The sequence below is a fragment of the Malaya genurostris genome, chromosome 3, assembly GCF_030247185.1.
Source record: "Malaya genurostris strain Urasoe2022 chromosome 3, Malgen_1.1, whole genome shotgun sequence".
NCBI lineage: Eukaryota > Metazoa > Arthropoda > Insecta > Diptera > Culicidae > Malaya > Malaya genurostris.
The window spans coordinates 167239614-167263989 of NC_080572.1; the positions used below are offsets into that span (position 1 = coordinate 167239614).

The following is a 24376-nucleotide window of genomic DNA, read 5'->3' on the forward strand; positions in this document are numbered from 1 at the left end:
TCACTATTTCGCACAATTACACTACCATTGAATGCTGGATGACTTCATAATTAGTAATGCTCACTTGTCACTTGTTTAATTAACGATTTAAAACTTCAAAAATTACCCGACAAACAAAAAAAGTCTTCAAAAATATGAGATGAAAGCTTTTCACTTAGTTCACTTGATTGCGCTTTGTTTTCATCTCATTTGCTTTCGCAAAGTTGCCAAGTTGTCTCATAATGTTATAAAACAAAAATTGTTTTTCTTCTTCAAATTATCATCAAAAAGTATGTTTCTGGTATCCGTGACATTAGTTTAATTATATTATTAATATTAATATTTCAATAAAACTGTTTCGGTTTCGAATATTACCAGAAAGAGCGTGTTAAATACTATTGAAATAACCATTGTGGCAAATCTAGTAGCACTGGTTTAATTCCGCTATACGTCAACATAACGCTGTGAAGTGTGTGTGTGTTTCATCGGCTGTGCACAGAGATGCCAGATATTTTCATATAAAATATGTATTACGTTGCATAGAAAGTCTACCTGCAATCAAATACTAATAGATACTCGGAGAGAAAAGTCTAATTTTTTACTTCTCAGTTTTTATGAACCTGTACAAATCTGTATTAAATTAAGGAAATCTGTATAAAATCTGTACTTTGATTTAAATCAGTATGCGAACGCAAAAATCTATACAATATAGATAAATCTGTATAAATAGCATCTCTGGCTCTGATTTTTGTTTTAAGAAGGGCTAATGCCTAAATAGTAACAATTACATTTTTGTTTTTATTTAAAGTTCACCAAATTAACTTTACAGTAAAATTTTAAATTTAAAGCGTAAGGTAAAGGAAACGACCGAACAATTTTTAAACGTTGAAATCTTCCGGCTGCTCGGCCATCCATGGAAGTTGACCATCAATGTTAACTTCCCTCTCTGAGCAGCCTAGATAGCCGTGTAGTGTCGGTAGCGGTTTCCCAACTGCTAAGAATAACGCTACGGTCCACCTGTACCGGTGGTATAAGTCCACCAAACAGGTAAGCCGTGTGGCATCCGGCGGAATTATTTTTTACCAAGAATTGATCCACTGGTTTCCTATTCCATGTCGTAAAAGGCCACAAAAATAGGAACTCCTAAGTCAAGGTGTATTTCCGTGCCGATGGCTGAATGGCTGCAGGAGGTTAAACATTGCAGTCGTGAACGGAATATCTTGGGTTTTTCCCTTACTGGATACACGCAATGCTTAGCAATCAACTTCTTTGATCATCGCTTCGGCAGGCCAGAGATTAGAAAGCTGAGTGTCTGTGGGTGTCCTCAAGGTGGTGTACTATCCCCACTTTTATGGAACCTAGTCGCTGATAGTTTGTTAAGGAAACTTAATAACCTTGGATTTCCGACTTATGGTTTTGCCGACGATTATCATATATTGATGACCGGTATAAGCATTAACACTCTCTTTGATTTAATGCAGCAAGCCCTGCGATCTGTTGAACAATGGTGTTGTCAGGTTTGGATTATCTGTAAATCCGGGCAAAACATCAATGGTGCTTTTCACTCATCGTAGGATAATTACAGGAGCTCGTCCGTTGCAGTTCTTTGGTTGAGGGGTCACTGTGGTCGATCAAGTTAAATACGTCGGGGTTATTCTTGACTCAAAACTGAATTGGTCTGCTCACATTGATTTCAGGATTAAAAGAGCTTGCATGGCTTTCGGCCAATGCAGACGAGCTTTTGGAAAATCATGGGGACTCAAACCCAGATATATTCATTGGATCTACACAACTATCGTTAGACCAATTTTAGCATATGGATGTCTTGTATGGTGGCAGAAAGGAGAAGTCGCGACAGTTCAGTCAAAGCTAAATCATCTCCAAAGGATGGTCCTAATGGCGATGACAGGAGCATTCACGACAACTCCTACTGCTGCTCTAGAGGCGCTACTGTGCATTGAACCACTACATGTGTTCCTAAAACAAGAAGCATTATCTTGTGCATACCGTCTTAGGGTTACAGGGCTTTGGAACAGTAACCCATTAGAATATGCTACCAGTCACACTCGCTTGTGGTCTCAAATGGTTCCGTGGGATGAGTATTTACTCGCTCCTAGTGACCTAACTCTCACATGCAGTTTTCCTTTTAAAACATTCAAAGTGAGCTATCCTCTTCGTTAGGAATGATTGTCTGGTTGTCTGGAACGACAACTTGATGAACACATAGTTTGTTTTACGGACGGTTCTCTGTTGAATGGTCGTGCTGGTGCTGGTATCTACTGTCGTGAAATAGGCTGGAGCAGTCTCATTCACTTGGTAGATACTGTACTGTGTTCCAAGCAGAAATCTACGCAATTCTGTGTGGAGTACAATCGGCATTTCAGCAGAGGATCTGTGGTAAACGTATTTATTTTTGTTCCGACAGTCAGGCAGCCTTAAAAGCACTCAGTTCGAATGACTCACGGTCGAATCTAGTGATCGCATGTCGAACTCAAATTGAAGACCTAAGCATTTCAAATGCTGTTTACTTCTTATGGGTACCCGGCCATTCTGGTATTACTGGAAATGAATGGGCTGATGAGTTGGCTAGAGCTGGTGCAACGAATGATTTCGTTGGTCCTGAACCAGCTTTACCACTTTCAACTAGTTGGATAAAGCACAAGATACGTTCTTGGGCTGCATCCAAACATGCCAGCTACTGGCGCAGCTTGCAAACTTGCGCTCAGACAAAAGCATTTCTACCAGATTTAGATCTGAAAATGTCAAAGTGTCTACTGCATTTCTCCAAGTATCATTGATGTGTTCTGGTCAGAGCTCTGACTGGACATTGCAAACTCAATTATCACATGGCTACTATTCAACGTGCTGAGTATTATTCGTGTGATTTGTGTGAATGCGATTGTGGTACTTCATATCATCTGATATGTAACTGTCCCGCATTGACGCAGCTACGTATCCGGGTTTTTGGTTCTCCATACATGGTTGAGTCTGTGTATGCGGAGCTAAAATTGAAGGATATTCTCTCGTTTCTCACCCAATGTGGTAAGGAGCTATAGTCAGAAGGGTTCATCGTTCTTCCTGGAGTGAATGAATCCCTTCTGTATTCACCTTAAATAGGGTTTGGCAGATTGTTTGGCATCCTCTGGGGGGTACCGAATTTACTTCTGCTCGTACATACTGCGAGTCGTTCTGCATTCTTCCGGGAGTGCAGAATGGTGTCGCTTTTGTAAGATCTCTAAATCCTCTCGGGGGTTGGAGGTTTTATTAACAGCAGACTGTTCGGGACCTCGTAGAGGTTCAGAATTTCCTTCTGCTTCCACTAAATGTGATCCTCAGCAGATTGTTCAGCATCCCTTATGGGTGCAGAATTTACTTCTGCTTTTATGTGTTTTTGTGTCGTCAATTTTTCCCATCCTCCTAGTCCAACCCTTACCATTTCCTTTCAATCCTTCCCTCTTATATATCGGGAAAATGATGTTAAAAACAAATTGATGGCAAGGCACAAATCTCCAAATATCAAGGGGAACGTGCCATTTGAGCCAATTTGTTCTGATTCCTGATTCCTGATGATAAAATCTGTACTTTGATTTAAATCAGTATGCGAACGCAAAAATCTATACAATATAGATAAATCTGTATAAATAGCATCTCTGGCTCTGATTTTTGTTTTAAGAAGGGCTAATGCCTAAATAGTAACAATTACATTTTTGTTTTTATTTAAAGTTCACCAAATTAACTTTACAGTAAAATTGGAGCAAGGCCAATGAAGCAGTAATATGAAATATTTATAGTGATTTTAGTGGCTAGATCGGGTTTTGAAGGCGACGTCCTTACAAATGAGACCAAATAGGGAGCCCTTACCCTATACGAATTTAGTTGAAATGAATCTAAGTTATACGAACCTTGTAAATGACAAATTTGGCAAATGGATGTACTATGAATCTGAGTATCTTATTCTATGTCACTGACTCTTGTACTACTATAAAATACCCTATATTGTCTGACTAAAATAACCAAATGAATAAACCCATCCTAAACAAAACTTCTATAGTTAGAGCATTGATTTAGCATCATCCAGTTCACTGTGGGAGTGTTAGATTTTATTTTCGCATATAAATCCGGAATATATGCTTGGATGATCCAGTGTTGTAGTGAAGCTGCTATTACTGATCCAAACAAATCTACCACTATGTCCTCTATCATTCACAATACCATTGTATTATATAAATAAAAAGAGATTTCCATCCGTTAGCAATGCAAAATAAATTGGCCTACCCTAAATCGAACCAATGCAATAACTACGAAATCTGTTTCTTTACATGCACACACCGACGCCTGGAACTGACAGCATTCCACATCTACTCGAACAACTTGGTTCGCCAAGCGGATGAGATCTTGTCGGTAAAATACGAGGACGGCCGTTGGTCCAAGCCGTACTACGACTGCGGAGGAGGCAACATCTGGATGCTGACGTACACGGTGCCATTCTTCGGCTTCGAGAACGGAACGTACTTTTTCAAGTGAGTAAATTACCGGCGAATTGTCAATCGAATTTGTGGCTTCACGGCCGGGTCGATCGAACGTTTGCCTGAATACGGAGGGGCAATTTTTTTCTTCTTTAGATAGACATTCTACCGCATTCCGAGCCAAATTCAATTAGGAATTGTTCGTGGCAGCTTCAATCAAGCTACCAAATCATAGTTAATGGTATTGCAGGTTAAAATATCGGAACCTTGCCGAATGTCAATCGGCTTGATGGATGACTTGAAGAATCATTAATAAAGTGTTCGTCTTCAGAGATGAATTTTGTCCTTGCTTGGATAGCGCAAAAAAATGATAAATGGTCCGAGTTATTTTTTTTGTCTCTATGCGTGACTACATTTCATGATTTGAAAAGCATCATTACAATGAGCTTGCGCTGCTGAAAGACACTTGTTCCCAATTAGAATGTGGGAGTGTAGATCAAGGGGAGAGCCGCTTAACACAAACTATATTGTGCCTCTAAAAAAACATGTAATATACTGTGAGTCAAAGTGTGCCACACTGTTCCCCATGAAACAGCTACTTGTCAAAACTGAGCCCTTGTGTGCCGCAACTGTGCAACTGTATGAAAACGAAAGTGCCAATATTGATAAATGCGCCAACGCATTGTGTTGATGTGTGATTGGCACATTGTTCTAAGCGTCCTCCCCTTGGTGTAGATCCATAATTAGGAAACAAATCGTAATAATGATTCTAGTATATCTCTTACAATTCCATATATCACTTCTGAAAATCATCCATCAAAAGCTGCATGTTATTGTAAACGCTAATTGAATGTATGAAATAAATCCCATCATTAGGAGCTTCTCGCTCAGCTATGTTTTTATACCTATTTCGAAAACTTTGTCCCATACATCAGGTTTCACATCTGAATAAAAATAATTCAATTAATGGGTAAAGTGTATTTGTTTGAAATAACCATAACTGAAAACCCATTAAACATGGTTTATTTGTTGTTGAATGTGAATGATGATTGTGCACGACTCGAAACGTCAAGGTCCAAACTCAACTATGGATTGAATTTTCTATACATTCGTAAATAAATGCGTCCGTTTGATTATGCCATTAATTCTCATCAATGTGAAAAGTGGATGCTAACCACATCATACGAAAACACTCGTTTATCCGGGTTCGAAAGATAGAAAAACAAAGCTTGAATATTGTGATAATAAAATTGACGTTATACTATTGAAATAATCGTATTCATAAAACATTATCAAAATACTCAAAGACACACGGAAAACCTACCAATTAGCAAATTTCAAAATTACGATAGATGTTTCGTGCAAGCTATTAAAAATTTTGAATTCAACTAACATTTCTGATAATTGCATAGTCCCGTCAGACAAATTCATAGATCGTAAAAAGTTGTTTTCGATGAAGTCAATTGTCTCAGAATAATAACAGTTAAACGGAAACAAAAATGACTTCGATTGAATCAGCAAGGTGTCGAGTCAAATTTATACCATGGTTATATCATATTTGTATAATAAAAATGGTCCAAATCATGAAAAAATAACTTACTTTCCGAACGTTCATCATTTGAAACTCGTAACTTCAGTTTTCTTCCCGGATATCACTTTGAACTTCCTGATGTGATAATTGGATGAATTGTGCAACATGTTTGTTTGATTTTGAAAGAAATATCCAAAAAAATAATTTATATAGCAATTAATTATTAATTATTTTAAATTCATGTTTACCGACAAGCTCGCAAAAATGGCCATCATTTGAGCAGCGATTTGCAGTTGTGGAACCGAAAATGGAACTATTTGTCAAATCCTCGACGATGACATCTCAAATTCACATCGAAAAGTCTAAAAGTTCATATATTACCTCTCATTCGCAAGCATAGGGGCAAAACAAACTAATTTAGACTGATATTCAAAGAAGTCATGGTATCATGAAATTTTATCGTCAGACTGAGAGTTGTGTAATCTCACTTAAGGTTGCACTTTAGGCGTTGGAATTTTTTGTCAACTTATGAAGTCATCTTTTTCAAACTAGATAAATATATGAACTTGAAATTCAATTGTTGTTGAAAAATAAATTTATATTAAATTTCGTCGTTGTAAATTCTTGTGAACTACAAAGATATGAAGAATGACTGCTCATCGAATCTTTGATTCTATAACCATAATCCGTTTGGGATATTTTTAAACATAATTTCAAGATCCTAAGAGCAAACAACAGTTGTTTAATTTCTTTTTCAAATACTACAGCATATCAATGTATTTTCCAACAAATTTTTAAGTGCAGATCGAAGATTGATGGTTTTAGTAATTATTCTATGAAAAGTGTTTGAGGATTGCCTATAGGACCGTAATAATCGAAAGAGAAAGTAAGCATTTTTCATTTTTACTTATTATCTTTTCTAGTCTCTTCAAATACAATTTTTTTTGAAAATGTCTGGCATCTCTGGTTGGGATCAACAATGACATGATAGTGTACTATCATAAAACAGATATTGCATTAATAAAATGGCTGTAACTTTTTACACGTTGGGTACATTCTTGTGATATTACATTTTATGAAATGCACATAAATGGAGCTTCGTATTCCACACAAATTTATATTTAAGAACATGTAAAATTGTGTGATTTGAAAAATACGTGAATTTGAAGCGAATGAAATAACAATCAAAAGATCGATAGAAACTGCGCGGCTTGAACCGCGAAACATTAGATCACAAAGCACATCAGTTAATCGACTGAGCCACAGAAGCACAAATCTGCTTGGCTGGTAAATCGTACATAAAAATTCATACAGTCACACTTGTTAGCCGAGTGCAATTTACTTATACTCGGAGCCTGTAAAATTCTGTACAAGTGGAATATTGCGTTATTTGAAAATTTGATTAGTTATGAATTGTTTCGTTTGTAGAATTATGTCACCTTTAAAATTCATTATTTTTGGAATTTTTAGTGAAACTAGTTCAATGTACAAAGTTTACATTGTGTAGATTACAAAAGTAATTTTTCAATCGTTGTCAAGCTAGAGTATACTTCCTGTGAAAATCTCAACGAGTTAGCACGTTGTATCGTGTTAGTGCGTTAAAAATTCGAGTATTTCGTAAGAAAGAAAGATTTTTGATCCGTACTTTGACGACTCGACTTTTCAACACATCTAGGTTTCAATACAACCAAAGACATCATATTAACAAGATATCCAACTCTCACATTTTCCTTACAAATCATTGACAACATTATTTTTTGGTAGCATGGCGCCCTCAGGCGAGTCCGCATCGAATCTCGTACATAGAAGCAAAGATGGCTTTTATCGTATCAAAGAACGCTCACTAGCAACTTTTCTCATGATTCAATCAGTGCCATCAAAGAGAGACGGATACCATCGCAGCAACAAAAAACCGGCATGGTTCATTTAACATAGAATGGATATCAGTGCGAGAGCAAATTTCTCTCGATGACCCGTCTGAGCATCACGAGTTAGTACGCTGCTGTGGGGATTCTCTTTGTAGCAACAAATGGTCGCTTATTCTCGTTTCGTGATCCGATTCTATACGGGCAGTGGATAATTGCGATAGAATCATTTTACTATTGCCGCTTGTTCTAACTATGTGCATATAATCTTTGTATAAGTTGTGTCTATGAAAATGTATGTGAATGCTCCACACAAGGGTTTTGGAATAGTGCAAATAGTGAGAATCATCAAGTCGAATCAACGATTCGATTGTCTGCGATAATTGTCAACTTGAGATTTTCTCTTGGTAAATTCTACATAGCATCGATCATTATCAGACTGTAAATTTTTTTAAGGGCGTGAAATACTCAGAGTAGCAAAATTCACGCACGGTTCATGCATTGAGAGACTCGAGTTCTTGTAACATCTTCTAACGGATTGAAAATGTTGTATACAATATTGATTGAAATTTTCGGCAATCACCAACATTGCGTAGAAGTAGGGATGTGAAATGTCAAATTCGTGCGCTCCAAAATAGCAGCACTGCGCACCCATACAATTGACATGATATGTTGAATGTGATGCCGTGCGATGGCGTTGCTGAACTGAAGATTGATTTCGATCCAAACTGACAAGGTCTGATATAACCTGTGTTGCTGTACCATCAATTCAGCGTCATCTCAAGTGAGGTGACGCCAATCAGAAGAAAGAAGAACAGCAGTGGCGCAAAATAATTTTGCGCACACACCTCGAAAATCCGGATATCTCGCATCGACAAGAAGCAGTGTATCTCATGTTTTAAATCGGTACAACGAACTTTGAACTATTGATTGGAAGAAAAAAATGAAAAGGATCACAAGCGGGTAGTTCAAGCTTTCAAGAGGAATCCGAATAGTTCTGTAAGAAATGTGGCAAAAATATTGGTTTAAACTTTGGTGCAAGAAGTGAAAGAACTTGAAGTACTACGTACAAAGGGCACCGAATCGCAATGAATTGTAGAATACGGTGGGGAAATCACGTGCACAGAAGCTCTACACACAGATGTTAACCAAACCGAAGTGGTCTAAGTTTACCAAAAAACACATGGTTTGGCAATCGATTTGCTAATGTGAGAAGCGGATGACTGGTACAATCAATAGGCATGTATACATAAAGAAATGCATCTAAAAGCGTCTACTTCCACTTCTAAGATCACACAATGGTCCTACGCTCCTACATCGGAACTGCGGTCCATTGAAAAGTACTGGGCCATCATGAAGTAGGCGCTTCGGAAAAAATCTCTATAAGATGAGTAGAAAAGTAGTAGAAGTTCCATGCAAAAGAAAAAATGTTGATCCAAGCAAAATAATTCTTGGTCCAAACGTTGTCCAAATGATTAGAATAAAAATAACAGTTCAAATGAATCTGAGATTGTGGGATCTTTTGAGAGGATTTTCAACTTGGTGTAAAATTTTGGATTAGATTCGATAGCTGCTTGAATATTTCGAAAATCAACGCACCATTCGATTGGATATCGCGGAATCAATCCGATATTTATATAGTTTTACTAGCAATTGATGTTAGTGCACGAAGTAAATTTTAATAATTGAGCATGGCTAACGTATTATGATAACACTCAGTAGATTTCTTGGTTAATGTTTACGAAAAACAATCGATCTCAAACCAACACGCCATTGAATTCTGAAAACTGTTAATGTTAATTGCTTTGAATTTACGTTTCGTCTTCGACACATCAGTGCGTAGCAGTTTATGTTGAAATGTTAGCGCTGCTTGACGGCTCATCATAAACCGCTAGGCAGAAGTTAATTGCAATAATGAAAATGTTCATTTGTGATTAGCCCCCGAATAATGGCAATCCGCGTAGGTGCTGTAGAGACAACCATCTTACAGGTGTAGAGAAATACAGAGAAAATATGCAGCAGCATTATCATTACAGATAATCTTACCTCAATTGCTTGAAAAAAAACGACATAATTTGTCAATGGGAAGATTGTAACGACTTAACTGCCGTCACTGAATAGCGATAGTGACGATTGATTGGGGATCAGGTAACGAATGCTATTGACAGCAACTAGGAGCTGTACTTTACTAAACCACTCTCAGCAATATATACATACACATCCAGCATAATTTATGATCCACTTGACTGGAATTGGACGCAAGCAGATTATAAGAAAACAAAGTTAATTATACCTCAGGGGCAGCTAGACTGACATATCTCTCTTGTTGTGCAGCAGTGCGTAGAGCACAAGCAGCTCAGTGCAGAGGCTATGCTTCGTCACGATGACGACAAGAGCCCATTCAAAGAGAGAAAGGGAGAAAGTGAGAGAGAGGAAGTCGCCACGAAGAATCAACAAGGATTTTTTCCTTTGTTCTAGGCATGCACGTCCAGCATACCTTTGACTGTTTGCCCGGGAAACGGCGGAGACAAAACAACCCTTAGTTCACCGACATGGCTTCGTTCGGAAGCCCAAGCAAGGAGTATGAGTTCCACTTGTTAAATGAGACTATTATTTATGACCGGAGCCACTTCAAGTTTGCGAGTGGAAAAATTATGCGCAAAGATACCACTTTTCCACTGAATGACCACTTTTCTCTGTTCCAACGACGATTGCTTTGGTTAGTCGGCATGAAGTGGCACGTATTTGCTTTTTCCCAATTGGCTTTCAAGCATACTAGCGGAAAAAGATCATGGCAAAATGTTTAATTGATATTGAAATTCTTACATTCTCTATTCTGATTCTATATTTATATTTATTTTCTTCCGGGTATGACGGAAAGATGCTTCGGTATTCATCTTCCGTTCATTACTTTAAACAACCTTATTTACAAACCGCAGAAATTGCAAAAAAATAAGTATGAACTGGTTATGTCAGATTGCTTCCAGTTCTTTCTCCTAAAAGTTTACCGATGATAAATAAATGAGGTTCTTAGAATTCTTCAATAAATCATTCTACTGATCAGAATGGAAAATGTTGGTAACAATTTGCTCTGCTCCAACGTGGAATGTACCATCGAGTTTTCTCATTTCTTTTGATCACACACACGCACACTTTACCTTGTATGGTTTTCTACAGCCTAAACATTGCCACAAAGATCCGTTTGGTATCCTCAACCCATCATCTAAATTATTTACAGTGCTGTTCAAAAGAACAGCAGCGCGATTGTTTTTCGAGAACGGTGATGATATGATCGAGGCAGAAAGTTTGGTGAAGGGAGGTGGAGTTTAAAACATGTTGATCAATTTCCATACGTATGCAAATATAATTACTTGAAAAATGTTTGGTAATAAAGTCGTTTGTTGAAAATTTCATATTGTAAATTATATTATGTACAAGAAGTACAAGTACAATTGAAGTACAAGATGTAAATATTCTTCTAACTGAGTCGAACAAAGGAATAATGCCTGGTAAATGAAACTTTTTCAATTTGTAAATAAGTATGTCAAATTAATAAGAATTTTTCTTTATTTTGCATCGTCGCACTAAACGATTAAATACACTTTACCCTATAGTTCTGGAACCGGAATTTATCTAGCGATAGCTAAGCAACTGTCCTTGCGTTTTTCAACAATGGCTGTAAGTAGAACCTTAATACGAACAGCACTGTACCTCAAAGCTTTGATAACTCATTGGTGTGTTTGAGTGTCTGTTCGGTTACGAAAATGTTAGCGCAGGGACGGGACTCGAACCCGTAGCTGGCTTCTAACCGGGGAAAATGTTTTGCCAATTAAACTACCCTACATATGAAGACACATGAAAAGATAGCCCAAATGACTAGCAGAACCAAGTATGTTTCGCTTTACTTGGCCGCCACGGCATTCAATCATAGTCCTATCTCTATGGAAACCCATCCAACAGAAAACAAACACACACCACGTTACTAGTCTATTTTTTCACTTTCTGTCCTGTTTTGTCGACAGACACAACAACAAAACAACAAAAATGAAATTTATGAAATAAATTGAGGTAAAGCGGGTTAAACTGGTTAGTACTGGTGTTCTTATTGTGTGTACTTCGATCGCTAAAAGTTTCTTCGTCATATAGACTAATATTAATAGATCGTTATGTAACGTAATGAGCTGTTTCGTGCCTTCAAAAACGCCACGTTTATAGTACATTTTGCTCCACTATGCATCGTTCAAAAAGTTTCGCAGCTAACTAAACGGCATTCGCTTGACCCCTCAACTTGACAGTTTCCACCCTAACTGCTGTCAAACCATTTGTTTGAATTTAGTTCCGAACCAAGTTTTAGCGCTGTTGAACTGAAAATCGACTCAGTTTTGAACCTATTTTGCCTTTCTCAAATAGAAAGGTTATGCAGTCACTGTGAAAACCGACTTTTGAACCGAGGCCCGGAGGGCCGAGTGTCATATACCATTCGACTCAGTCCATCGAGTACGCAAAATGTCTGTGTGTGTGTATGTGTGTGTATGTGCGTATGTGTGTATGTAACGTTTTTTTGCACTAACTTTTCTCGGAGATGGCTGAACCGATTTTTACAAACTTAGATTCAAATGAAAGGTCTTGAGGTCCCATAAAAAATTCCTGAATATTATTTGGATCCGACTTCCGGTTCGGGAGTTATGGAGTAAAATGTTAAAAAAGGAAAATATGTGTTCTAGCTTTTCTCATAGATGGCGCGACCGATTTTCACAAACTTAGGTTCAAATGAAAGGTCCTGTGGTCCTATACGTAATTCCTGAATTTCATGCGGATCCGACTTCCGGATCCTGAAATATAGGGTAAAGTGTGTTAAAAATTGTATACCATCACTGAAAATGGGGAAAAACCTTAAAAAAATCTAAATCAACCTAAAATCTTTTCCAATTGATAGTTATTATCAGTATACGGTCAAACAAACCGATTTCGGTAATTCTTTTGAGAATCGAAAAAAATTATTTTGAAGAATACCACAGTATTATATATGATAGTATGATTGATATGAGAAAGGCATCATTACACCACTAGGTGGATTAAAACAGGTTTTCCCTTTCTCTATAGAAAGGTATTAGAATTGCTGGAAAAACCGACTTTCGAACGGAGCCTCGGAGACCCATAGTGTTATATACCATTCGACTCAGTTCGTCGAGATCGGAAAATGTCTGTGTGTGTGTGTGTATGTATGTGTGTGTGTATGTGTGTATGTGTGTGCACTTTTCGAAGATATTTGAACGCGCTCAATTTTCTCAGAGATGGCTGACCCAATTTTCTCAGAGACGGCTGACATGTAGGAAGATTTCCACATAACGGGAAAGACTCCGATTGTGAGTGATAGTTGAAACAGTTGGCATAAGGGAGTTACTATTACACTTGCACATCTTTTCAAGACAACTGCCGGGATACCGTCGGGTCCAGCAGAGTGTGAAGGTTTAAGTTTTACGATTGCCGTTAGTACAGCGTCGATGTCGACATTGATTAAATTCAAAGACTGGCTCGATATGGGAACATTAGGAGCCGCCTAAGAGATTTGGTACAGGCGTAAGGTCTCTCTAGAAAAAAACACTGGAAATTTTTTTCCACAACATATCGCTTATCTCTTGCGTGTAGGAACCAGTTTGTTGTTCGTAAAACATGGTCGAGGGTAGGCCCGATTCCTTTCTTAGCTCGTTAACATGTTTCCAAAATGATTTTGGATCGGACTTTAGCCTCCTCTGCACATTGCGCAAATAGTTCGAGTTGCAACGCTTGGCTGTTTTTTTATATACTTTGTTTATTTGCATGTAATTTTGTCGAAACACTAAGCCGCCATTCTTCGAGTATGTCTTCAATGCGGTCCTTTTTGAACTTTTCAAATGTATTAGCTCTGTGGTTTGCCACGGAGCCTGTTTGGAGGGCTGGATAATTCGCTTAGGAACGTATTGATCGATTGCATACGTCATAACGTTAGAAAAGGTTTGAGTCGCAAGATTAACATCGTCGTTGTCAAGAATTTCACTCCAGGTCAAGTTAGAAAGAAAAACAATGATACTATTGTAGTCGGTTTTTTTGAAATTGTAGCTGACGATGCGAGAATTATATCGGTCGTGCGACGATCCATCTGATTCGAGTACAATGTGGAGCGGAGGGTGGTGTCTAACGGATTTCACCAGAGGAAAGGGTGCTGCGATAATTCTGGGTGCATAATCGGTTTGGCTCGAGAAGCAGAGGTCGAGTATTCTGCCATTCTCATTTTGAACGTGATTCACTTGACGTAACAGGTTGAGACTGTACCGGTCAAGCAAGTTCGTGATACCAGTGTGGAAGGAAGAATGCAACGCATCTACATACAGGAAACCGTCGGAAGCGGGGAGCCATTTCAGGCCGGGAAAATTGAAATCACCGATAATAAAGATCTCATCAGTAGGTCGCATATGAACGGAAGTAATTTCGTCTATCGATTGTATATGCGTATCGATCAGTGACAGGTCACGTATCCGGTCCGGTGGAAGATAAACCACACAGAGAAATAATGATGAGCTATCACTCAAACTGATCTTCACACATACCTGCTCAACGTTGTTTTCAGAAGCGTTTTGCAAAAGTTGTGCTTTCAAACGACGACGAATAGCAACAAGAACTCCACCACCGATGATTTTGTTACTATTGCGGGAGCTGCGATCGGTTCAAAATACTTCGTAGTTGCTATCGAATGCTTGTATGGACAGCGTATTTTCGGTCAGCCAAGTTTCTGTTAATGCGATGATATCAAAACACTCGTCCGAACAGGCTAGTCGGTAGTTCTCCAAGCATGAATTCATACCGCCAGCGTTCTGATAATAAACTTGAATTTGTAAAACGTTTCTATGTAAGTTTGAACTGGAAGCAGGGAGGCAGTCAACTGTTGAATTGTGCAAGTTGCTAGTATACTTGCCGGCGGCGACGGGCTGGAAGACCTCTTCACCGCTCTCGCACACTGGACCGGGACGGCTGACGAGCGCTGGCTGCGATGGCACGACTGTGGTGAGGGGAGCAGAGGCTTCCATAATACCAACTGCATTGCGTCCCAGTGTCCGGTGAGTAGAAGTCATCGAACTGGAACCGGAGAACGAATCAGTGCATACATAACTGGGAAATGATGAATACTTGCCATGGTGAAAAGTTTGGAAACCCCCTTCACCGCACCCGCCCACAGGACCAAGAATCTGCCCGTTTTCATAAGGAATTTATAAAAACATGAATTCATTTAAAATTTGCCTTACGATTTTACAGTTCTTGGATCGTATCGTCTCTGCATTATCAGCGCCTTCCAATTTAAATGTGCCAATTATTGGTAACAAAATGTCATCCACATCAATTTCAAACAACTTGGACACAGCGTTTTAAGCAGCAACGCAGCTAGATACCGTGGCAGTTAGGTACAACGGTTTAGCTTCCTTTCTTGTTAATGTGAAAAACATGTGAACCATCCCATAAATCAGGAAAGAACCAGTGCGCAAAAAGCATTTGAACAAAAATGATAATGGTGGTAATAAATTATTGAAGAAATTTTTCTCTACGTTTAATGAAATTCCATTCGGTTCAATACTTGATGAAAGCTTCAAACTGGAACACGCTGATCTGACAGGCGTGATAATTAAGTGATGACCTATTGGAGAGCGAATGGGAACGGTTTTCGAGCGGTGAAAATTTCAGCGGAGAAATTGGGAAACTAATACTGAAGTGCCAATCGAGTGACAAGATGGAGGGTAGTCCTGTTTCCTCTCGTTGCAAATTAACATAGTTATATAAGTTTATGTTGTAGGAAAGCTATACAATCATTGTGAAACCCGGCTTCGTCACCCAGTCTACGGAGATCGGTTGTCATTTCCATTCGATTCAGTTCGTTGGGATCAGTGAATGACTATGTGTGTACATAGATGTGTGTCTGTAACGAATGTGTGAAATCGACTTTTTCATCTCCGAAAAATCAAAATCCATTTCAACGTATATATGGCTTCTGGTTCGGGAAATGCCAGGTAAAATGGGCATAAAATAAAAAAAAAACTCGATGATTTCGAAAATGTTTGAACCGATTTATACAAACTTAATCTAAAACAAATGCTGTTGAATTTTATCTAAATCCGACTTCTGATTAAAGTGTTAGCAAAAAGAAATAAGCATAGGTTAAAATATAAAAAAAAAACAAACAAAAGTGCGCTTATTTTTTCCAAGGATATTTATTTATGATAGTCTTTTCAAGCCTTGAAATTATTTTAAATTTCTATCTGCATCTAACAAGAAAAATAGATTGAAGAAAGCCTGGCGAACGAAATAGTGAGGTTAAAATGTGAGGTATTGGGCGACTGATTCGCACAGTCCGTCTGTGTAGAAGTCGATCAGGTACAATTCTATTCAATGTTTTTTGTTATTTATGTTCATCTTTGAAGTTGCAAAACTACGATACGACTTAGGTGACATGTTTTTCAAAATAATGCAAAAAAGGACCGTATGCATAGAACGTATTAATCTTGAGTTTCAGTAGTAAATGCTACGCGTGTTTACCGAAATTATATGCTCGAACTATGTTTTTCTCTAAAAAGAACTCAAAATATGTTACAGCCGGGGTTTAATAAAAAAATAATAAGCTCACAGAAGCTAACTTTGAAGAACGTTTCAGGATGAGTATGGTTGCGGTATGTAGTAAGATAACGGCTCTAGTAGTCATCTCAGAAAACTTAAACCCAATTTTGAACTCAACTGCTGTCAAATATACGACAGCAGTTATAGGGTTGGAACTGGGTAAGTTTTGGCTTCAAGCGAAAACGGCATTAAAGTGAGATCTACGTTCGACAGATTGACTGTAAGGGTAAGATGAAAATAGGTGCATTCGCTTCGAGTTTCCGCGTCGCTATAACAGCAGTACTAAAAAATGTTGAACTATTTTATCAACGGTATAGTTATCAGCCAACTTTCGGATCGATTGGTCCACTTCTTTCGGAAGCTCGAGGAACGTAAATTCGCTAACGAACATTCAATACAGTGTTATTTGCCGCTTTCGTTCGGTATCAAGTATCGAGAGTTTTCCCCGTGATGCGGGAAAATACATTTCGCGTGGAGTTCCCGAAACATCTTTCTCACGGCGCGATCTTGATGTTCATCGGAAAAGAATTCGATCTTACTCGCGAAAATGTGCTCCAAATTCAACCAAGCAGAAGGATTGGATGTACCTTTGTGAAGGTCAACAGCCTTGTCGTGGCAGAAATAATAATACAGGGTGATTTTTTAAGAGCTTGAGAACTTTTTTAAACAATAAAACGCATAAAATTTGCAAAATCTCATCGGTTCTTTATTTTAAACGTTAGATTGGTACATGACATTTACTTTTTGAAGATAATTTCATTTAAATGTTGACCGCGGCTGCGTCTTAGGTGGTCCATTCGGAAAGTCCAATTTTGGGCAACTTTTTCGAGCATTTCGGCCGGAATAGCCCGAATTTCTTTGGAAATGTTGTCTTCCAAAGCTGGAATAGTTACTGGCTTATTTCTGTAGACTTTAGACTTGACGTAGCCCCACAAAAAATAGTCTAAAGGCGTCAAATCGCATGATCTTGGTGGCCAACTTACCGGTCCATTTCTTGAGATGAATTGTTCTCCGAAGTTTTCCCTCAAAATGGTCATAGAATCGCGAGCTGTGTGGCATGTAGCGCCATCTTGTTGAAACCACATGTCAACCAAGTTCAGTTCTTCCATTTTTGGCAACAAAAAGTTTGTTAGCATCGAACGATAGCGATCGCCATTCACTGTAACGTTGCGTCCAACAGCATCTTTGAAAAAATACGGTCCAATGATTCCACCAGCGTACAAACCACACCAAACAGTGCATTTTTCGGGATGCATGGGCAGTTCTTGAACGGCTTCTGGTTGCTCTTCACTCCAAATGCGGCAATTTTGCTTATTTACGTAGCCATTCAACCAGAAATGAGCCTCATCGCTGAACAAAATTTGTCGATAAAAAAGCGGATTTTCCGAATGGACCACCTAAGACGCAGCCGCGGTCAACATTTAGATGAAATTATCTTCAAAAAGTAAATGTCATGTACCAATCTAACGTTTAAAATAAAGAACCGATGAGATTTTGCAAATTTTATGCGTTTTATTGTTTAAAAAAGTTCTCAAGCTCTTAAAAAATCACCCTGTAGAAGAACACGATAACAAGCACGAATTCGCCAGTTCGCTTTCACATCTCATCCAAGTCAGTCGATAAAACGAAACCGCTTACGTTCGGGACAGGAAACCAAGTACAGTATTGTGTAGTGATATTAAAAAAACATCCCCTCTCTTGTAACAATCGAAGGCGAAGACACAGCTGTAGGTTACAAGGGACAACGACAAACTTGCTTCACTGACGCGAATATGTGCACATCAGCAAACCATGCGTGCAAAACAAAAAACTGCTCGTACAGAAACTCGAAGCAGATAAATCGTACGCTGGTGTAACAAAAGCAACCCAGAACAGCAAAGAAAACCAGCAAAGGTCAATAACACTTCACCGAATCAGCCCGTACCACTACTAGAGTCCTTACCGCAAAACTCGAAGACTGAAATATTGCATCGAAACCTCAACAGTCGTGTTGTCCATCAAAAGACAACCATGGCTCCCCCGCGGCACCCATTCAGCAAACATTAAGAACTACGCAAGTAGACTTGGCCCAACCTACTCTTCGCAAAAACGACGGAAACGAAACAGACAGCTCACAAGCATCGACCGCCAGTCGACGCAGCTCACGCAGAAAACCACAAAAAAATGCGTCACACCGAGGAAGACCTTCCTTCTACAGAACAAGGACAACTACAGCTAACCGATGAAGATATATTATGTTCGAATACGTGAGCTGTGATATCACAACAATCAACATTAACACGATAACCAACACAACCAAATTGAACGCCCTCCGGTTGTTCATTCGCACAAACGACCTTGATATTGTGTTCCTGCAGGAGATCGAGAACGAACAATTAACATTACCTGGCTATAACGTTAGTTGCAACGTAGACCACTCAAGAACAGGAGCCTGCTTTACAAGCAACCGTTCAGCACTTGCACCTACGAGATATATGGCAACACCTTCGATCGCGTGAAATCGAATACACATATATCACAGCAAACTCTTCCTCCAGAATAGACCGTCTGTATGTTAGTAACAACCTCGAAAATCAGTTTGAGAACAACAGATGTTCATGTGTGCTGTTTCTCAGATCACAAAGCGGTTTCGATGAGATTTTGCCTTACGCTTCCCGACAAGTCACATGGCCAAGGATATTGGTCCCTTCGCCCCCATCTCCTAACCGTCGAGAATATCGACGAGTTCCAGAAAAGGGGGCAATAATGGACTCGTCAACGTCAAACTTTTCGTCATGGATGGAATGGTGGTTGTCATACGCCAAGCCTAAGATCAAATCCTTTTATCGTTGGAATTAAAAAATTGCCTTTAACCGTTTCTATTGTGAGCAACAACGTCTCTACGGTTCATTACGGCAGGCGATCGACAACAACCAAAACAACCGAGCCATGCTCACCAATATTAACCGGCTGAAATCGTAGATGCTTCTGCATCAAAAAAGATCCTCTGAAATGTTTGTGCGTAGCAACGAATCGTACTTCGCAGGAGAACCGCTTTCGACTTATCAACTGGGAGAGCACATAGCCAAACCGAGGAAGTAGGAAACAACGACTCATTCCACTGTGACTGAACAGGATGTCATGAACGAAGCTAGCATGAATGAAATCGCGACAGCCGAAATATATATAAAAATAGGTATAGAATTCGCTCAAACTTTCGAAAAATTTTCCGAGGCCCGGAGGGCCGAATGTCATATACCAATCGATTCAGCTCGACGAACTGAGAAAATGTCCGTGTGTGTGTGTGTGTGTGTGTGTGTGTGTGTGTGTGTGTGTGTATGTGTGTTGTCAACTAAGAGGTCGAGATCTCAGAGATGGCTGGACCGATTTTGATCAAACTAGTCGCAAATGAAAGGTCTCCCCGTCACCCAGAACGCTATTGAATGGTTTTGAGATCGGATGTTTACTTTTTGAGTTATGCGAAGTTTTATGTCGAAATTTCCAGTTTTTTGACAGTATCTGTCACAATTGACCTTGAAAACAGACTAAGTGTAAGTGACTTTTCCCCCATATTCCAGCAGTAGAAGTTCTGAGCGCTGTATGACAAAGAAAGGCTTGGGAGCAACGTAAAACACGATTTTTAATACTGTTACATACAATTGTTTCTAAGTACCAAAAAGACTGTGTACAGCATCCTTTTTCATGACATTTTGCCTCGGACCGATTTTAGCACGGTTCGTTTTTGGCAACATAATCGTTCGAATATGACATATTGGAAAGATTGCAGTACTTCCTAATTCAGAACAATGTCATAATGATATTGATTTAAACTGCTTACAGCAATAAATGTTGGAAGAACATAACACCCATATACCATTCGAATCAGTTCGTAGAGATCATCAAAATAAATTTCACTCATTTTTTTTTCCTTTTTTCGATGATGACTCAACCGTTTTCTACAAACTCAGATTCATATGAAAATTGGTATGCTCCTAAACAAGGTTCCTGAATTATGTTTAGATCCGACTTCTGGTTCCGGAACTATAGGATGATATGTGAAACGAAATTAAAATTGTGTAACTCATTTTCCTCGTAGATGGCTGAACCGATCTAAGATTCAAATGAAATCTAAGAATCATCTAAGATTTGCTGATTTGAATAGTCGACAACCAGATAAACTTATTTCAGTTTTAGTGATATTCAGTATTCGATTCGGAAGGCACCCAACAATTTAACTCGTACTACGATTTCTCAAAGATGTCTCCACTGATTTTTAAACATTTTGAAACAAATGTAAACTACTCAGGTGAATTTGTCTGACTTCGGCTACACCGATTTTCGAATTCCGGCTCCAGTATCGAATCGTTTCTCAAAGCTCAATCGTTTTCTCAAATAAAACCAAATCGAATTTCAGAAACAAAAATTAAAATTAAAATAAACTTATAGTCCCACACAAAATTAATTAATTTTATCCAATGCTGACTTCCGATTCTGGAATTACAGGAGGATGAATTTTTAAAATTCAAACCGATATAGAAGATGTTAATCCCGAAAAGCGTTAAAGTTGGACTTAAAACTATTGTAATTTATTCGTCATATGGACATACGAATCGGTTTGGGTTATGCTGGTTCCAGAATACCAGCTCTGGAAGTACCTTAAATTACCGTAAATTCTAAAGTGGAGCTTACTTCGACATATCATGGAATGTTTAATCGATGGTCCCACTTTTAGATAGAGTAATGAGTGAATAAAATGTCAAATTGCAGCCTAAAACGACGGTCATTAAAATAATGTTATGAAAACTGAAGAATATTCATGAATAGAAAACACATGCGGATTGATAAAAAAAGGTATCATCTCACTGTTAGGTGGATTAAGCACGTTTTTACGGTAGCTGTCACATTTGACCTTGAAAACAGAATATGTTTCCAGACTTAGATTTCGCACGGTAATAGTAATAGGTAAAATTCAAATGAAAAGTTTTAAGATCCTGTAAAATATCTTGCTTTAGGGGATACAGGATGATTAGTATAAAAATGTCTATTTCACATAAATTAATCAGGTTTATTGGGTTTACCAATTTGGATAGTCGAAAACCAAATAAACTTATTTCAGTTTTAGTGGTATTCAGTTTTCGATTCGGATTTAATTCGCACTACGATTTCTCAAAGATGTTTATACTGATTTTCAAACATTTTGAAACAAATGTAAATTAAACAGCTACTCAGGTGAATTTATCTGACTTCGGCTAAACCGATTTTCAAATTCCGGTTCCTGTATCAAATCGTTTCTCAAAACTCAATCGTTTTCTAAAAAAATGTCAGATCTACGTAGACAAAATTAATCAAAATTATCCAATTCTGACCTCCTATTCTGGAGTTACAGAATGATGAATTTTTAAAATTCAAACCGGCCCTGGAAGTACCTTAAATTACCGTAAACTCTAAAGTGGAACTTACTCCGACATATCATAGAATGTTCAATCGATTGTCACACTTTTAGATTCAAATTCGATACGATTTGCAGTTTCGATATTACAGAGTAATGAATGATTAAAAACTCAAATTACCGCTTATATCGACGGTCATTAAAATAATGTCATGAGAACTGAAACACCGAAGAATATTCATGCACAAAACACAATGCGGATTGATAAAAGTAAGTATCATCTCACTACTAGGTGGATTGAGCACGTTTTTTATACAAGAATTTGTCGAGTGTGGGCTTTCCTAGTTTAGGCCAGCAAATTTTGTGCTTTATAGGTAACAAATTGTTTTGAAGTTTTATATAAATTGTATTTTACTGTGTATGCAAATTTTCAAACTCAACTTCAACTCTCAGATGCAACTCTCAGTCATAACTCGCTTCGAAATGCAAACCATAATGACCAAAGTTATCCATTCCATTGCAGGGGAACATCTGGTATCGACATCGATTTGCGGCGTGTGGATATTGACCAATGTCCGCAGAGAAGTTCACCAGCCGGATCTCAACAGCCACTTAACATCTTTGCTGGAACGGACAAATGTAAACAGCGAACTACAGAGGTAATTTAATGATCCAACGTTTCTGATCATTCTAATATAGTTTTATTTAGTCTTTCGAAACCTGTGATTTGTACCATTGAAATGTTTATGGAGAGCTTACAAATTTAGATTCTAATTGAATGCGACACAATTCCATAGATTTATTTTCAATTTTATAAGATACAAATGAATGACATCAGATTCAAATGAAAGGGCCCCATAAACAATTCAGAAATTTTATCCGGATATCACTTACGCTTCTGGAGTTACAGGATATGTGTAAAAAAATTCAAACTGTAGAGTATATTTTTATTAAGGATTATACTCGAAAAAATGCAATAGATAAAGATGATCACAAAAAATTCTTTTAAGTCCGATATTTTTGATCGACACACATTAGCTTTGTTTTTGCCAAGTTGGCTTTTTCAACCTTCTCTCCTAGGGTAAATGCACGCACCGTGAACTTAATACTACCCATCAAATTCTATTCTACACTTGTGCCATCTTTCTTACGCATTTTTGTTCACTCTTTCTACAAATCTTTGTCGTTTCTGAAATCCTTGCCTGTTTTCGGGAGTTTTTCTTTCATAATGGAACAGAATTTTTCTATTGGGTAAATTACAGTGAGATTGGCGAATTTAACTACTTTTGTAAGATTTATTTGTTTACCCCATAACTTACATTGATTCCGTGAATCAGAAAATAAGTCATAGGGGAAAAGTGTTATTTATTGAATATAGCTGATTCGCGAAACTTAAAAATGTTCTAGCGTCGGAAACTGCGATTTTACCGCCCAAAATTAAATGATGTCAACCGATTCGATTTTACCGATAAAATTAAACGACGTCAACCGATCGAAGCGCCATCTGCATATCGATGTCGGTGTTAACAGATTTATGTTATCAGATTTCAGATACTGAAAAAATAAAATAAAATCGTGTGATTCAAACTGAATATCAAAAATTGGTCTACTGCAAACCCATCCGCGAGTGTTTATTTTATTTTATTTTTTTCAGTAGTGGTGTGTCATCTCGCTTTGCTTACAGCAATGCGAATAGGAGAAGCTGGATGCTGGTGAGATCGTTGCTTAGAGATATTTTTTCTTATTTACAATCTTGTTATATTTATCCTTACTAAAAATCGGGCTAGATTAAATTCCGACGATTATTCGGGGAACGTTTGATCTATTTTTCTTCGGGTTAAACGCTAAGTGTAAAATGCGAGCGTGAAGTGAAACCGTGATTAACAAGGATGGATGAAAATATAGCTTAGACTGCGAGGAGAATTCATTTTTTTTGTTTTTACTTCGTATCGCGTAGTCGGTGTTGAACAGTCGTTCGCACCGCACGCGTATAGCTCTTGGCTCCTGGAAATTTTTTCTGGCTACCTAGAGTTTCATTGATTCAAGGCTTCAGTCTTTTTCAAGGCTACTTGAATCACTAACAGTCTTTTTAAAGACTAAAAATTAGTCTGCCTTTCTCAAGGCTATACAAAGAATGACATTTGAGTGACTAAGTGATACAAAGAGTGATATAAGAGTGACTTAGAAATAATTCAGCCTTTTTTAAGGCTAGCTATACAAAGAACTATTCTTCGAACTAATCAGTCTTTATTAAGTCTTTATTAAGACTACCACAAAATCAGTCTTTATCAAGACTTTTCCAAACTAGAAGTCTAATCGAAGTCTAATTTAGCCTAGTTAATTTAATTTAAAATTTCATTCATTTCAAAAATGCCTGCGTCCAACCGGAAAGGCAACAAGCCTAAGGCTAAAAATAATCCAATACAAAATAAATCACAATACGTTTTTCAACATTTTCTTAATAACATTCACGATCTTATAGAATCTGAATGTAGAAATAAAAGACAACGGACGGATTTCCCTTCCG

The 24376-nt window shown here is 38.0% G+C and overlaps 1 protein-coding gene across 2 annotated transcripts in view; it reads left to right on the top strand.

The window, feature by feature from the left end:
* Positions 1-24376, top strand: part of LOC131436379 (uncharacterized) — a 731094-nt gene that overhangs the window by 477724 nt on the left and 228994 nt on the right. For both annotated transcript variants that reach the window (XM_058605077.1, XM_058605076.1), the window contains 2 exons: positions 4328-4499; positions 22373-22508. In XM_058605077.1, the coding sequence (XP_058461060.1) occupies positions 4328-4499; positions 22373-22508 (308 nt within the window). The remainder of the gene's footprint in view (positions 1-4327; positions 4500-22372; positions 22509-24376) is intronic.